The following is an 18,073-nucleotide window of genomic DNA, read 5'->3' as shown; positions in this document are numbered from 1 at the left end:
CTTGTTGCGGTGGCGATGTTGAAGTCATGCAACTGTGTAGTTCGTCCATAGCCTAAGATTAGCCTTTTACTTCTGGTGATTGCAATTACGCTTCAAAAATAGTGAAAGCGGCAATCATATGTGAAGAAAAAGAAGAAAAAGTCCAGCTGAAAAAATCCATTGGCTTATTGACAAGGGAACCAGGGTGATGCTAGTCTCGCTCACCAGACCTTTCTCAAGAAAAGAAAGGTCTGGCTGGGCCGACTCTCACTTTAAGATTGGAGAAAAAAACGCCCCGGCTGCTTGTATTTCTTTCAACCAATCACAATCGTTCTTGGCGGTGCCACAGCAACGGTGCGCTTGCAAAAATATTGCTGGGGGGAAACAGGTTTTGGTGTAACACGCCCACAAAAAGATCACCTACAGGACGCGAACCATGGCAGAAAAATGGCTACATCCCCGCAAGATCAAACACTGTTAAAGTTAGTAAAGGACGTGTTGAAAACTGCAACCGGAGGTGGTAGGGCGGGACTTCAGCGGGTGGCTCGTTCTGCCCAATGAGAGGCTGATCTTTGCAGCGAACTTCCACCCACTCAGACTAGGGTGATGCTAACGTCCATGTCAGCCTACAAAACATAATCCCTGAGCACTTTATATGTCAGAGTTGCATTTACAGCTTGTTGTGCTGCCACAAAGAGGCCAAAAATATTTACAATTTTGTATCCAGTGCAGTCATGAGTTAATTAACTGACACACAATGATGTCCAAACTGTGTCACTTGCACACACTGGCCATTGGGTGGCACAGCTATGTTGAGTGGGTGTGTGTGTGAAAAAGTTTTGTTGCGTTTGTTTTTTTGTTTTGTTTTTTAATTTGGCCATGAAAAAAAAGGATTTGTTCCTTGACAATTCCCAGCTGGCACCAGACATCAACTCTTATGTTGAACAGACGTGAAATTTTGGTTGGAATGAAAATTGGGCTGACGATATTTTAAAAGTCTAACAATGTTAGAATTTTGCATTGCGTTAACATTATGATGTTTGCAGATGATCGGTTTTGTTCTTAGTTTGGTTACTTAACAACACAACTTAAAATCAACAAAATATCATCTGTTGTCAGATTGACGTTGGCATTAGACGTTATTCTGACATTGAAATTTGGTAATATGATTTTTGTAGGAACAATAATCAAACAAGAATTTGCTGACACTATCTTGCTGACCTTTATTTCACTTAAATTCAACATGGATCCTTTTTTTTTTATTATAGTTGCTTCCTCAGTTGTTGTTAATGATTGATAAAAAATGTTGAGTGCGGGGGGACATGAACTTTTTTTTGGCTTCTGAAGAGAGGTATGGCAGAATAACTCTGACAGCCACTGTCATATGGAAACGTTACAAGGATAAAAAATATGATTTGCTTTTACCTTTTCAGTGAAGCTGATCATATCTTTTGTTTACTCTTTGATACACTGAAGAAAACTGCTGCCACAAAAGACACATCATTCCTCAGTTTTTTTCAGATTCTTGAGTTAAAAACTGAGCAATGCAATCTGTACTATGTTTTAAAACCAGCAAGAGTAAATGCAGCAAAGAAAAAGGGCTACTCTACTACTGTATAAGCATGTGCGGTGTGAGCTGGTGTACCCCAGGACAAAATGATACATACTGTAATGTGGTTGGAGGTGGGAAATTCACTCCAGCCACTCACAACTCATCCATTTGTTCTGTGCCTGAGAGAGTGAGAGCAGTGCACGTGCAGCAAAGCAGCCACATCAACATTAGCTTTGCTGCGCCCTTGTCTTTGTGGGTGTATGAAATACAGTGTGTGGGAGGAAGAAGGTAGGTGGGGGAGCAAGCATATGAGTGAGCCAGAAGTCAGCTGCCTCAAACTGTTGATGGTAAAGTCAGTCAGTCAGCCAACGTGACTGTTGAAGGTAAGCTCGCCTCTGTCACAGCACTTCCTCTGCTAAGCAGTCTCTTTCACTTCTGCACAGCACTTTGTATTAACCTTAAACCCTTCCATCTGTGCTCAGGGCCTCTGTGCTCTTTCACTCCTCCTGATCACTCTGTGTACTCTATGTTTTCAACTTGTCCTCCGGAAGTCTTTGTTTGACAGCCACACACCCACCCAGCCAGCCCTGCTCCTTCCCTCACTCTCCTCCTCTCTGCCTCACTTTCACAGTGCATCTTCTCTCTCATTTGCATTTGTTCCGCTTCCTCAACAAGAAACAGTTCATGTGAAAGAGCTGTGAGAGAAAATAAGATTGGAGAGGAACACACGGCCTGGATGACAGAACAGATTGAAATGAGCAGGTACACTGAGGATGGGGCTGTTCAGTGTAGAAGACTTTCTGAGCTGGATTGTTGCTGATTGAAGTGCAAAGCACGGAGGTAAGTGACTTCTGTATGACTGTTTCTTTTTTATAGTTTTTTGTTGCGTGTGAGTTTGGGTATGTGGTTTCTCGTGGTGTTATTCTTACCTACACTCGGTGATGGCAACACCATCAGATATTTCCTCTTTTTAAACGTTTGCTCGTCAGAACAGCAGCTGGAAATCAGATTTATAGAGTAGATAAAATGAAACTAGAAATGTTCTGACACAAGAAATCAAGAAAGTCTTCCTTTTTGTTTACATTTTGGTGCTACACATATTTGCTGATGCTTGTTCTTAGTACAAACAGAAGCTGTTTTCCAGCACAGTTTGACCTCTTTTTAAGCCCAATCCACTGAAGACACACTTAATTTCAAAGTGATTACAAGTGAAATATCCCTCTTAATCATGCAAAAGGTCTTCACTACAGTTGCACGTGTAACAATAAGACATATTTACGTCATACATTTATAACGGGAGGAAGTGAAAGCACATTACAATAAAAGCGTAGATCTAGTTCCTCAGTAAATGTTTGAAAATTATAATACACTTGGACAATGCTTCTCGTTTTCACTGGAATATAAACAGAGACAAACTTTCCCCAGTTCACAGTACCACAAAAAGTATCTGACGTGGGCGTGCTCATGCTGTACAACTAACAACAAAGTATGCGCTCCATGCCAACTGTACCTCTGTGGGTGAATTATGCAAAATCACCGTACATGTAGAAGAAGCATCACAGCAACAGGAAATGAAATCTGGTTGACCTAATATGAAGCTATTTATCTTTTCACGTAGGTGGCTTTACGCTTCGATTAGAATGCTGCATGAATATGACAGTCTGTCAGGAGACAAAGCCGCCACATGCCACTGGGAACATCAAGGGTATGCCATTTAATTGGTGCCGACTGGTGACAGAGGCAACCGCTAATGTCAGTAGACACATTTCATTTGGGGAGATAAAAGCCTCTGATGTACTGTATGAGTATCTGATCTCACTCCCTCATCCCTCTGCTGATGTGAGTCACTCTCCTGGATCATTCCCTGCTTCTCTCTACCAAATATATACATCTCTACCCATGTTTTGTCTCATATATTTCCACTGCCTGCACACAAAGCATATCTTAAGTGTTGTATTCCTGCACCACCTGCTCTTGAAATTACACAGCAGAGAATCAGATGCCTCTACTTTTCTCTGCTCTCTGTAACCATGGATATTATTGCTCATCACAACAATGGCATCACTCAGATATTATTTTATTTTATTATTATTTTAGTGCTGTAGAATGTGGACATCTTTGCAAATCATGTCCCCCTGGATTTTATCACCGTGCAATATCCAGACTGGATTAATTGCTTTATTAGCCATCTGTCCTAAAGGGTACAGCATATCTGTCATCATTAACTGCTTTGGTATATTTATTCATTGCTATTCTCCTTTTCTCTGTTCCACTGGTGCAATAGCAAAATGAAAGAAGTCTTATTTTCCTCTTTAAGAGCAAGACCTAGAAACATCCACGGTCAAATAGATGGATCTGCCCCGTTTGATCTGAGGCAAAGCAGAGGTCTAATGCAAACTGTTCTTATCTTACAGGTAATTAGAGACCTGGCACTGGTACATCACGACAGCAGCAGTGTTACCATGGAGACTGGCAAGCCAGGATTGGCGAGTGCTCCAGTGCACATCAGCTCCGTCGCAGCGCAGACAGAGAAAAGGATGGACATCCAGGCCCCGCTGACGGCTGTTTACATCCACACAGTGCCTGCTCTACCCGCACAGCCTTACCCCCAGCCTCCTGCAGCCGCTCGTGAGCCAGCCACACTCCATCTGGCCATGCCGCCGCTCTACTCCAAGGAGACGCTTCCCTTTCTGACACTCCATATTGCCGGTGGACTGCAGTCTCAGCCGGGATTGAGTCTGGCAGCTGCTGCTCCTGCAGCCAGACCCAAGTCGGCGGGAAAGCATGTGTGTCCTCACTGTGGACGGGACTGTATGAAGCCCAGTGTGCTGGAGAAGCATCTCCGCTGCCACACAGGGGAGCGACCTTACCCCTGCATCACTTGTGGAGTTTCTTTTAAGACTCAGAGCAACCTCTACAAACATAAGCGCACTCAGGCTCATGCACGCCAATCTTCTGAATCAGACCAGAGCAGCCTGAGCCTAGACAGCATGTCCAGCTCCAGAGAGACTTGTACCTCTAGTTTGTCTCTGGATGAGCGCAGTCAGGAGTCCGGCAGCACGGAAAAGGAAGCCATACTACCTGCTGCTGAGATAACCACTGCAGCCAGTACTGCAAAGGTCTACTCTGTAAACACAGAAGGTTCTGTCGGTGAACAGAATAACTTGACACTTGCAGGTCAGAAGACAGAGGCAAACGAAAGTGCAATGGTATCAATAGAGGGAGAAAAACAGAGCCTTGAAAAAGAAAAATCTCTGTTGTCTGCCGGTCGACATCTTCCTCTTCAGAGACAAGAGGCCACTCTGTTTTCCAAGCAGTGGGAGAGCTCTGTATCCAGAGGGAAATCCCAGAGCCACGAGAGCACAGACTCAGGCTTCAGTGAGAGCAGTGACAGCGTTTTACCCGACCACAGTATGGATTCCCTCACCGAATCCACTAAGGAGCATCTTGAAGAAACCACCAGCACACAAACACCTTCAGAACCAAGCCAAGGTGGACAACCCAAAGAAACTGCAAGGGAGCAGGAGCAGAAGACACTGGAGGAGCGCATATCAAAGCTGATTTCAGAGAATACAGCTGTTGTTGAGGACAAACAGCTGGAGAATGTAAGGCCACGAAAGACAGTTCTGTCAAAGCAGGGTAGTATTGACCTCCCCATGCCGTATACGTACAAGGACTCCTTTCACTTTGACATGAAGATCAGTAAGACGCCGAATGTTGGGTTACAGAGAAACAAGAAACCTGGCCTCTACAACTCTGTGCCCACTCAGCGATCCAACACCATGGAGCACGCCCCCCTGACCCGCAGCAACTCCCTCCCTTTCAGTGTTACCCTCCTGCAGCCCGAGAGGAGCAGCCCGACATCCTCCTATCAGAGTGATTATGTAACACTTGTTCGGAGGGGGAGCTCGGGCCAGATCAATCCAACAGGTTTTGCAATCAAGCCTGTGAACCAGCATTCATCCACCCACCGCCCACTGGTCCGGCAGACAGCCGTAGACTGCAACCACGCAACAGACGGTCTCTTCGTCAATTCATCTGTGGAGGAGGCATGCGCCGGCAATCTCAGCTGCGATGGGGACGGTGGTGACATTTGTGGAGAGCCAAGCAACAGAAAGTTCCGGAGGAAGAAAGCACAGAAGTTTGCCTACAACAAGTGGTACATGTACGGGGGAGGGACTTTTAAGAAGCTCTACAATGCGGAGAAAGGTGGTGATGGCAGCGTTATCAAAGGCAGGAAATGTTCAACAAACCCAGAGCACGAGGTTGCGCAGGGCCTGCAGAAAAAGCTGCCAGCAGTTCATAAAGAAACAGTAGCAACAACAGGCTCGACAATAAACTTCACAACCTGCGGTACAACAGTGTGTCATCCAGGCTGCCCTACTGCCAAAGTATCACTTGTCTCTGCTGTGGATTTTAATCTAAAAACTAGCCAGCTTCAAACATCATGCAGCTCTCTTAAGACTCCACTTCAGAGAAACCTGTCTTTGTCAATACTGCCACTATCTTCAATCGGATCATTGGTTAGCCACCAAACAGTCAGCATGAGCAGAGCAGAGGGAGGGAGAGTGACTGATGAAGAAAAACATACTGACTCCACCTCGCAGCTCTGTGGAGCCCAGATTCCCTCCGACAGAAAAAAACAGAAAACTGATTTTAAAATAATTTGCCCTCTAGAGATGGATACCGACCCAAACACAGTGACTCATCCCCTCCCCTCTGTCACTGGCAGTGTGCCTCAGCAGGATACAAATCTCAGTTATATCAATCTCCAAAACAATCCAAAACACACTCAGCTCAAAGGGGCTGTCTTTCCAACATGCATAATCAATGCAAATACACCGTCTGTTAACACCTCGTCGGCCACTTCCACACCCTCCACTGCCAAGGCCAGCTTCCTGCCCAAGTACCAGCTCAAGTTACCTAATGCTGCCGAACCTGATTCCAATCCTTCACCACATGTTGTGGATAAACCAACAGGAACTTATGGCTGCACTCTCACCTCCTCTTTGTCATCTTCTTACCCTGAGCAAACCTCACCCTCGGTCAAAACTTCTGAGAAGAAATGTGGTGATGCTGTCACCTCACCGTTGGTACAGACTTGTGATGTCAAAAAGACAAACACTTTCACACAACACCAACTCTTGCCTTGCACGTCCACAACCCTTTGTCAAGCTGACACATCAAGACTCATTTCAAATGCAACATCTAGCTTAGCTGTAGTGCACAAGCAATTTGCAGCAACCACAATAACCACAACCTGCCTTCAAAATTACCAGACAGGATTATGCAGCACTTCAATACAGCCCTCGAAATCTGCAGGACCCTCAGCGCCAGTGCAGTTACCCAGACCTGTTGCACCTGTGGTTGCGAACTTCCCTGCTACACCTACCATAACCGCAGCAGCCAATCAGTTATCTGCTGCTGCCATTACAGCTTTCTCACAAGGTCAACCTAACCCTAACCCCCCTATGTCACACACACAACTCTCACCAGCGTCACACCAGCTGAGCCCTGTAAACAGTGCATACGCTGGCACAAAGGCATCAGTTGTACCTTGTCATATGGTACCGTTTGACCAGATGCAGCCAGACGCTCAGAACGTCTTTCATGTTCACACAGCAGACCTCCAGATCTGTCTCCAGATCATCTCTGATGAGCAGCTGGCTCTCATTGAACCCCAAATTGAGAGGCAAGCAGGTGGCGCCCTCTCACAGAGGCGTGATGTGGAAGCCCCGGAAGTGATCCAGAATAAAGCTCAAGGCTCTGTCACCATGGAAAGCAGCAATGAGGGACATCAGCAAGGACATCAAAGAGAGTCTTTACCCACACTTAACATGGGAATAAAACCTCCACTGTCTGTACAATTTGGGAAGACAGAGACAAATCTCCAACTGACTGAACACAGTAATTACACTCAGGCTACAGTATCAGCTGAATCTACGTCTCCTGAAACGCTAGGCTCGCCGCTACGCCTACACACATACAGTCATGTAAACATGGTCACTGTGACTCAGAGCTCTACAGGCAATGTTATGTCAACTGCTACTTCACTTAAAGGTGTAAAGTCAGGAAGAAGCCAAACTTCAGAGGAGAAGCGTGACCTTTCTCTAAATCGTTGTGCAGAGGAGCAACTTTTGCCAGAAACAAGGGTCAGCCAAGGTGGATTGATCTCCCAAACATTCTCTGGCCAACAGAAACGCAGCATGACCTCTCTCTCTCCCAGCACAGTGAATCAGAATAGCACAAGAGGTGAAAGACTGGGCAAAGAAAGCCAACACAAACTTAAAAATCAAGTAGCTTTGTGTAATCTAGGCACAATGAAAGCAATGAGTGAAGCCCCTGCACACACAGGAAGCAGATTAGAAAGTGGAGAAACCCACCCTCCTCCACAGGTTGGGCTTGTTCAGGCCTCTGGTGCTGCTGGTGAACTCTCTGGATCAGTTTCTTCATTTTCCATTGATAAATGCAAAGCTTCAAGACAACTGAACACACAAGCATCCATCTACTGCAGTAATCTAGTGGAATCTACATTATCAGAGTCTCTGAATTCATTTAAAGATACAAACACAGGATGTGACAGAGTGGGATCTCATGTCCATGCCCCTTCACACGAAATGACCCTGAGTAAATCACAAGATGTAATCAGCTCAAGCCACTCAGCCACTTCAGTGTCTCCTAATTTCGTAGAAAGACCCAAAGACATCCCGGCTGCACTTACAAGTATTCAGAGCCCTACTGCAGGTATATCTAATTGTTTTAATTATAATAAGTATTCATATTGTATATGATCTGAATGAGTGTGTGAATGTGTCATTGATTTGGCTCTGTTGTCCAGCACACTGTATTTAAAATCAAACAATGACTATGAGGGTAAGTAGCTGACTTTAATGGGTATTTGATAGTGTTCACCTCCACATTAAGTCTTGTATGTACATAGTCCCCCAATTCTGGGACAATGACTCCAAATATGCAGCATAGACATGGTAAGCAAGAGTTTTAGGGCCTGCCAGTGAAATGTTCTTTACTTGTTAAGTCAGCCACCTCATTTTATTGCAACTGATTGTGTGTTTCACTGCTGGAGACCAGACTGAAGGTAAAAGAAAAACCAGGGCACAGGCCCCCGAGGGCCACTAAATCCCCAGGTTCACTGTCTAAGTGTGATATGTTGGGCTTTTAAACAATCCCTCTGGTAGAGGAATACTTCACCCCCCAAATCACCTTTTGTGTTTCAATTACTCACCCTGTGTTATGTTGAATTAGTGAAGAAAATTTTGTTTTTCCCACATGCCTCCACAAAGAATACAAAAACAAAGTTCTTGTGGAATTAAATTCATAGAGGGCCATGTTAAACGACAGCAAAACTATATCAAAATATCTGTTAACAAACTCAAACACAACTCGTGCCAGATAATCCAAGTCTCATTTATCCAGTAGTATGCTCAGGACTTTCCAACAGGAAACTGAACTGAAAGTAAAACTTACCTATGCTCTCTTCAGAACCAGACTCCATTGACAAAAACACAGATTTCAGAGCTGCTTGTCCACTAATGCATTCATCTGTAGTTTGTGTTATGGCACTCTTACCCATGAGCGAATGCATGTGAGTGACCATCACCTGCTGAGGGGATATTCATGCTAAATGGGGGCAGTGCTGAATGTGACACACGGAAGCTAGCTTGCTAGCTAATGTTAGCTAGCTTGCTAATAAATACTGCAAAATATGATGTTATTGGTACATTTTCATTTTCCTAAGTTCCATGCCTGTCTCCCATCTCACTGCCAGCCAGGTAGAATCTCTCATGTGCAGCAGTTTGTATTTTTCACGACCAATATCGTACAATATCGGCTGGTTACACACATTAACAGCAGTGTCTCCTAACAACATACTTCTTTTCCATTGATTGAAGCTGAGATTTTGCCAGCCCAAGTTCACCAAAGTTTAACCTCACATGATGAAACTGAAGTGAACATGTGTGACCCTGTGAACACCAAAGTCACTAAAACAACCTAACTGATTATTTGGGGGTGGAGGTATTCCTTCAGTACAAAATTCTCTGTGTAAAACACTAGATTTAATATTATCATTGTGTTTATATTGTTTTGACATGGTGTAGCCTATATTTCTATATAAATTTGTCGGGAGAGAGTGAGAGGATACAACATACAGAGAGAAGGTGGTGTCGGTGTCAACAGGGGCTCATGGTTCATTTTTGCTCCATGGTCCCAAGTAGTTATCAATCCTCCAAAGATTAGCTAAAAAAACAACTATGATTTAACATTGACATTTTGATCAACATGTATCCTAAATTGTACAATATATTCATATGTAAAAGGTTACAGTTATGGTTCATCTGGTGTGGATGTGAACAGCCTCAAATGGACCTCAGTGGCTCTTTAACCCTTTTGTCATTGTTTAGTTTCAGTCCGATGTCCTGGAGTTCAGAGACAACTCAAAAATAGTATGTCTGATTTATTATTTCGATGCACAGACTGCACTGTATATGCTTTACTAACACATTTGAATCTGTGCAGATTTTAAAACATAGACCACTTTTAACCACAGGATGGCAGCATATAATCACTGGTTTGCAGGATGGAGGCTTTCTCTGAATCTAGTTTTATGCAGTATCACCAAAACCCACAATTGACGTGGAGGTCTTGAGAAATTTAATGCACTGACCAATAATAATCTTTATCAAATATTATAGACAAAATAATCAAATGAAGTCATGTATTTATCAAATGCAAAGTAATTACAGAGGCAGTCATTAGTATTGAAAATCTTGGGTCTCAGGCTTCCTCCAACAATGCCATTTAGATATATATGAAAAGAAAATCACACAAGTGAAAAACAAAATAAGAATCCAAGACATAAAATATAACATCAATAAAATATGAAATAAAGTAGTATAAGTAATATAAATTTGTGGTAGATGGTATTATTGTCCTTGTTAATGTGACATGTGGGCTGCCCCCCAGGCTTTCATGGAGAACTGTATTGTCCTGTGGTATTTATGATTCGACTACTATCACAGCACACAACATCAGTTTACCCTCTCTTTAAATTAAAGAAGTTTGGAATTAGAGACAATAATGAAGTTAAAAGGCCTGAGGAGCACAGGACAGACAAAAGGGCTGTGACCCCCATCCGCTGCCTCTTGGCTACAGCGAAACAACAAACGCAGGGGCTTATTCACAAAGAATGGATTACAGCTGCTGTAGCTCCGAATTGCGCATCACTTGCAACCACTATCTGTCTCATCTCATGGTCCAGTTCACAAAACACATTACACTAATGACATTACAGGGCAAACACGGCCATAAAGTTTTCAGCTGAGTGCAATTTGCCCTTTCCTTGCGTCTGACAACAATTACCCATGTGGCAAAGTACAAATGTTGCCTTTGTACCAATAACACAGTAGAAAGAATAACAGCAAAAAGAAAAAGAAAACTGAAATTTTCAGTGTGTGAGCCACAGGTCCTGACCATCGAGCTGCAGTGGCATTCCTCAAAAAAATGAAAAGTGACAGAAGGAAATCGAAGGAGATTTAAATTTAAATTTAATATCCCAGCCTCTCAGTGCTCTGCAGTTACCACCAACTTTCTGAGGATGCGAACAGTTTCACTGTAACTGTGTGTGGCTATTAGCGCTGATCTTTGGGAATTGGACTATTTTCGCAGGGAGGCTCATTTGTATAGAAAGGGGCCAGTTTTGCACCAAATGTATTCATATTTCCTCATTTAATAAAATAAAATGCAATTTAAATACATGCAAATAGCACAGAGGCAGCTATTTGCTTGGCAGAGCAGCTCATGGTTTTCATGGAAAGACTTGTCATTAAGTGTTTAAGCACATGGTAGTCAGACAGGGGAGGAAGTGGAATGGCACTGGTCCATATGTGTTTACTTAAAGCACAATGCACAAAGAGTTTGCCAGACCAAAGGAATTCTGATTTAAGACTACGCGCCTATTTGGTTGCCATTAAGACAACCACTATTACATACTACACTGCACATTACTGTATGTATATCTGACCACACTGGCCCACGTGTATCACAAAACTATGTAGTGTCTCCTTTAATTTGGCTGATGGGCTGGTGATATGCTATCAACATGAAATACTGTATCCATGCTTTCATCCAAAAGTCAGTGTAACAACCATCTAGTTTAATTTAGAAAACACCATCAGCTGTACAATCTCCACCTTAGTTTTCAGGCAAGTTAAAACTGACTAATAAGCATTTATATTATGGATTTACCGTCCTACAGATAAATAACTGCTTTTCATTTGTTTGTCTTCCTGTAGGACTTACGGAGGGAGCCTCACTGGCGGTCCAGAAGGAGCCGCAGACATTGGGACATGGAGAGACCCCTGGGCAGCCAGACAACACAGACTGGAGGCCAAAACAAAGCCAAGAGGATGGAAAGACAAAGCTCCAGTGCATGGAAGGGCGAGGTGGTGGAGGAGTGGTGGGAGAGGATAAGAAAGGAGGAATCAAGACAGACGAGGTGCCAGGACAGTGGGGACAGGACAGCGTATCAGATATGACAAAGACGGAGGTGAGATTGAATGAATTCATTCACTGCATTTGTATCATTTAAAATGTTCAAACACAAATGACTCTACAGCTCAGACACAAGTAAACTCAGTTCCTCACTACTGCCAACCTTGATTAACACACCAACCCCCTACCTCTTTCTTCGCATATACACTTACACGTAAACCCTCCCTAAACCACACACAAGCAAAAGTGAAGTAGGCACAAAGTCATCTCAAAATGTTGTGGATTTGTTCCAATCCAGCATTCTTTCTAAATACTTCTTTACTGTTTTAATTATTCTTAAACTCCTCTAAAACTTTCCACAAATCCCCCACAGCCAGATAGCATTCAGACTGTTCTGATGAAGGGGGTCATATGGAGGCAGGTTTCAGGCATAATAGGTTCTTACAGAATTGTTTTTCATTGTTTAAAGGCATTTACCAAGAACTGATTGACGCCCGAGCCAGAAATTTTGTTTTTCTCATGAAATATTTGCAGCAAGTAAATATATGATCAAGATGTGTCAAACAGAAAACAATGTGGTTCAAAAACAGAAAAAAGATTTACACAAGAGAACAAATATGGTACACAGAAATGTACATTTCAGGGCCACACACAGTGGAAAGTCAGACATAAATTACGAAGCTTTATGAGCCTTTTGCCAACGTTTAAAACATCAGCAATTCATTATGACAAAACTCGAAAGCTGACAGCAGTTACACTAGCAGAGGTCTTTTATAGCTTCATTTTTCCCATAGGATTTAAAACATAAAGATGTATAATGAATAGTTGAAGAGCTATGCTTGGAACAACTGAATGCTCCATCGATTTCCCTTCATTACTCACTGGACAAGTTAAGCTTTGTGGTATTTGAGCAATTTAGGAAGCTAATGAGAATGGAAGGAGGACAATGGCTGTATTATTGTGTTGGTATAATGGCAATGTTCTGCTTTTATTAACAGGGAGAAGACAGAAAGGTTAAGGTGGATGCCTTTAAAAACTCTTGGCTATCTGAGCAGCATCTTCAGCATCTCTCCCAGACACACTCAGGAATGTCTGAATACCCTCCACAGAGCCCTCAGCAAGCTCCAAGCAAGTCAAATTACCTTAATTCATCTTCTGCCGGCAGCAGTCAGATGAGCCTTTCCAATTCTCCACAGCCTCCATTGGAAATGAACAACTTCTATTACTCACAACAACACTGGGAAGGCAGCACCATTCATAACCAACAAACACGGATGTTATGTGAATCAGACTCAAGTCAGCGGATCAAAGCACAGGCCCAATTAACAGAAACACAAAATGCTTTTTCATCAATTCAGTCACGTCCTCAGCAAACATTTTCACACCAGGACCAGAGGCAGAGCAGCATCACTCTGTCTGTTCAGCAGGTAAATACTGCAGCAGGTAACAACATCACAGCAGTGAGCTCCTGTGCTAGGTCAACATCAAGCAGTCTCAAGAGCTCAGGTGTCTCACCTGATGTAAACACATCACCCTCTGCTCAACCCAGCCAACTCTCCTCTTCTGTTCAAGTCAGTAGAGCTGCAGCTGGACTGTCAGGGTCAGCCAATGTGCTGGACAATAATACTGTGCTGCCATCAGAGCCTTTTAAATACCAAGAACCCCATGATTATCAAGACACCAAGGATCAAGCAGCAAATGACTACAACAAATACCAGTCTTTTTTCATGTCTGGCCAGCTTCACGGCTATCAGCCACCCGAGTGTCTGAGCAGTGGAGTAAGGCCCGTGCAAAGCTGCCAGGACTACACAGAAGACACCAGCAGCAGTGACGATGAAGGAAAGCTTATCATTGAGCTTTAGGTGAACACGCACATATGCTATTTGGAGTTTTATCTACTGCAGATGTATATTTTTCAGAGGCAGAATTGATCTGGAGGCAGAAATAATATTAATGGCTGAGTTAAATTAGTGGGCAGAGCTGAAGAACCATTTTTTTTCTTTATAAATATTGGGCCTGTATAAAAAAGTTAATGGGCAACTTTGTAAGAATGTTGAGGGTTGAGTCCAAATCATGTCCTGTTGTAACAAGTCTAATTACAAGCAGCCAAGTAGGAAAAATGTGAGCACATCCATGTTCCCAGGTTCCTGTGCTCAGTATCATCAAGGAGACCTTTCAAAGGGCTTTATGTTGTCAGCAATGTTTGACCCTAGGTCAGATGTTCTATGTACGTTTCCACAGGGTCACCCACCCACTGCTTATAGCCTACTGATGTTATACTCCTTAAAACCTACACGCTCACATTTGTGGGCAAGACAGTTTTCTTAGCCCTTTTAACACTACCTGATCGAGGTGGGAATATCATGGCGTTATTCTGCCTCATCGTTCTGTATCAAAGGTACAATTGTGGCATTGGGGGACAGAGCTGCTGCCTTTAAGCCAGCAGCAAAGGTAGTAACATCGCCGAATCGACATCTGTGTGAGGGATAGCCAACATATTGACGAAATGTTAGGTGTGCAACCCACCGCCGGGAGACTTAAAAGCAGGTAACAGCAGTTAGCAGCTAACTCAAAGAAGAAGAACAGCAAACGAAAATGTCTGCAAAGTGGGATATCAATGAGGTGTGGGACCTACTTACCCTCCGAGCAGAGGACGAGATCAACCACCATATAACAGGGATGGTAAATGATTGTTATTGCCGTGCAATGCCCTTTTAATTTCTCATATAAAATGTGTATGTTATAGGTCACACTCCGTCACACCCTTTTCACCTCCGCAATGCCGGCATGTGATTTAAAATCACACACAGTATTGTTGGGTTATTTTCAAAAAAGAAAAGCTGGCATAATTAAAGTTCTTCGTTGCGGCCCTGTCCCGAGATCTCTGACATTGATACCTCTACAGTGTTTGTCAGGACATTCATCTACGATATCTCCCACATGGAAAAAAGAACCACAGAATTAGTCACAAAACAGCTGCAAAGTAACCACTGCAGGCAGCTACAACAACTTTAAACACAGTTTCAAGACTAATGTAGAGGATTATGGCTTTACTTGTTAAATACAAACATCTAACATGATAAAATGGGCTAGGGCTTAGCTGGGACTACAAATCTAGCAGTAGGGGTTACCATCTGGGATTAATGTTAGAATAGGCTAACTGGAGGATTTCCCGTCAGTCCCATTGTGCTGGCATGCCATTAATGCAACATGCATGTGTTGGCTTGTCCGCACTGCCCACAACAAGTATTTAGGCTTGTTAGGAACTTTGAATATGATTATTAAACAAAAGAATGGCAATGACATGTTTTTGTTTAGCCAGCCATCTTTGTTAATTAGGTATTGGGGCCCATTTCACAAACATTTCTGTCCTTGCCTGTTCACTTACGATAAAATAAATACCTGAAATTAACAGTCACCATTTAAGAATCACTTGCAATTACTGGAAAACAGCATGACATTGTTTTTGTTAGCAGCCAGTGTGCTTTAATAGCCTCACAACACTAGTTCCCTCATGCTTTCTGTTTGACTTCATGAGTGCTGACAGAAAGATTGTGGCTGCCTCTGCTATTTAATCCAACCAATGAGATTACTTCTGCCTCTAAGAGATGTTGTACTACTTCCGATGTACTCACACATGCTTACACACACACATCATCATTTGCCCTAATTTGTGTCTACCTTCCCACACTCACTCTCTCTCTCTCTCATAAGCTGCACTCTGTATTATTTTGTAACCTTCCCAGACAACACCTCACCTGTGTGTGTGAATCATGTACACATGTTGCCAAATACCCATTAAGTCGATCTCTGCTGCCAATCAGGTAACCCAGGTGAAGAAGGCACTGGCTGGAGGGCCATGACCCTTTTCCCAGTCTGGGTTTTGTAATGAGTCAGCAGCTATGATAAGACACCAGCACTCACGAGAACAGGAAGTGGGTGTATGTGAACATTTCTGTACATAATTCCACGGCTATAGCTCACGCTGACTTGCTTGTCAGTCCTCAGCCAATTAGTGCACATAAAACTTTTTGGACTTGGCAGGTGTATGTGTGCAGGAGGAGTGCTGAATGAGTGCATCTGTTCAGGCCTGTTTGTTTTGACTTGTTAGATAAGTTTATAATGCTGTTACACATAAAAGGAAAGGCAAGCACACAATCATGTGTAACTGTTTATCTGGTCAGGTTCCAAGCTGATTTGTTATTGTGTTACAGATATTTGTTTGGTTTTCATTTTCTAGTTTTATATTCTTGTTACAGATCGCACAAGTAAGCATCACTGACAAAACAAATGGTTTCATTTTAAAATTATTGAACATCATTTTGTGTTTTTAACCATTTTAACAATGGGAGAGATAAATTAAAAACTCAAAACCATTTTTTCCTGGTCTGATTGTGTGGGTCTATTTTTAAGTTAAACCTCTGGTTTAGGGTCTAAAGTGGCTTATAGATGCTGCCATAGGCCTGAAGTAGATCAGGGTTATCTTATGAAGTTGTTTATGTGTTAGCAAACAGTTGCTTATCCAACAGTTTCTTGTGTCTGGTCATCTGATCAACATCCAACAGAGTTGTGGCTGCTGGTCAAGAAGGGATTTCCCCCGTATTGTATTCCCATGAGCGTTGTTGTCAGTGTTAATCAAAGGAACAGTTCACCCCCAAATCAAAAATACATATTATTTCTCTTACCTGTAGTGCTGTTTATCAATCTAGATTGTTTTGGTGTGAGTTGTTAAGTGGAGGTAGGCCTATTGACTGTAGAGATGTCTGCCTTCTCTCAAATATAATGGAACCACATGGCACTGAGCTTGTGTTGCTCAAAGTGCCAAAAAAATAAATTTGAAAAACTCTTTCCAGAAATCATGACCTGGTTACTCAAGATAATCTACAGACCTTGTTGTGAGTTTCATGTAGGAACTATTTTCCCTCTACCGTATTACACCCTCCAACTGTATCACTGCGCAAAAGGAAGCATGTATCTACTACTAGGTCACCTTGCGCCACTGAGCTAGCTAACGTTACAGATCGGCTGAGAAGGACACCATCCATGCAAAAGTCAGAGCGTAAGGAGTTGTCTGGAAACAGTTCTCAACATGGAGATTGCTGAGCCAGTGGCTAGCAGCTAAAGATGCTAATTCCATAAACAGCGCTAAACAACGGCAACAGTGCTGACAGAGCTAACAGTGTTAACCAGATGGCAGGCGCTATGCTTCTGCGACACAACCGTCTCTATATCAGTTTTAACCACCACATGAGCACAGTGCAAAGTGGTGGCGATTAGCTAGCCAGTAGGATACACACATGCACTAAAATGCACACGTGGCCATTACTTGCTGTTAAATTTGTGAACAAAACACAGTGGCATTGTTGCTGAATTCATACAAAACTGATCCAGATTCATAGTAAACTGGTTTCAGCTGCAAATTGTATTGTCAGTTTTCCACACAGCATCATCTTTAGCTTCCACCAGCCATTAGCAGCACATGTAACAGAATTTAAAGCTTGGTGGTCGGGTATTTCAAACCAAAATGCACCTTGGTTGTGTTGTTTATGTACATGGGCTTGTACCTACATATACCTTCACAACAAGTTAAGCCTTTGACATTGCTCATTTGATTCGTCATTATAAAGCATTCTGACTAGAGGAGCTTTATTTATCTATTATACAGCCTATCACAGGCCATATACAGTATGACAAACAAATATATGGTTTATTCATCATCTACCTCCCACATCTGGTTGAAACATAAGTTAGATCAATTTAAAACACACAGCAATGCATGATCAATCAACTAATCAGTTTTCAATACCCCTAAGTTGACTGTAGACATAACAGCCCAACATCTCAGAACATGACAAGGTAAGCTATCTTTGTCATCACAAACTGTTGCCACCTTCAAACCAACCTGGTAGCACCACCACTGCCAATATCAAAGAGACAATCAAAAACACTTGGCTGTAAGTGCTCTATAAGGTTTCACTCACTGTGACCCAGATTTGATGACCATGTGCAGGCTGTGGGAATTATTTAGGAATC

At 42.8% G+C, this 18,073-nt stretch overlaps 1 protein-coding gene across 3 annotated transcripts; it reads left to right on the top strand.

Annotated features, from left to right (window-relative positions):
* Positions 1–2,186: 2,186 nt before the first annotated feature.
* Positions 2,187–16,811, top strand: znf831 (zinc finger protein 831). 3 transcript variants are annotated; one of them, XM_050039214.1, is made up of 5 exons: positions 2,187–2,371; positions 3,150–3,236; positions 3,946–8,275; positions 11,842–12,095; positions 13,039–16,811. In XM_050039214.1, the coding sequence occupies exons 2-5, from the start codon at positions 3,216–3,218 to the stop codon at positions 13,900–13,902; spliced, it is 5,469 nt and encodes a 1,822-aa protein (XP_049895171.1). In that variant the 5' UTR covers positions 2,187–2,371; positions 3,150–3,215; the 3' UTR covers positions 13,903–16,811. The 3 variants fall into 3 exon arrangements, with proteins under 3 accessions (XP_049895171.1, XP_049895172.1, XP_049895173.1); XM_050039215.1 differs by lacking the exon at positions 3,150–3,236; XM_050039216.1 differs by lacking the exons at positions 2,187–2,371; positions 3,150–3,236 and adding an exon at positions 3,265–3,370.
* The last annotated feature ends 1,262 nt before the right edge of the window (positions 16,812–18,073 follow it).

Source organism: Epinephelus moara, chromosome 24, assembly GCF_006386435.1.
Source record: "Epinephelus moara isolate mb chromosome 24, YSFRI_EMoa_1.0, whole genome shotgun sequence".
Lineage (NCBI taxonomy): Eukaryota > Metazoa > Chordata > Actinopteri > Perciformes > Serranidae > Epinephelus > Epinephelus moara.
Note: the sequence above shows the minus strand (reverse complement) of the source record. Positions and strands in the feature narration are given on the sequence as shown.

Excerpts from the sequence above, each read along its gene's own strand:
- znf831 (XM_050039214.1), top strand. The coding sequence starts at position 3,216 with ATGCCACTGGGAACATCAAGG. Across the intron at positions 8,276-11,841 it reads TATTCAGAGCCCTACTGCAG|GACTTACGGAGGGAGCCTCA; the intron begins GTATATCTAATT and ends GTCTTCCTGTAG. Across the intron at positions 12,096-13,038 it reads CAGATATGACAAAGACGGAG|GGAGAAGACAGAAAGGTTAA; the intron begins GTGAGATTGAAT and ends TTTTATTAACAG.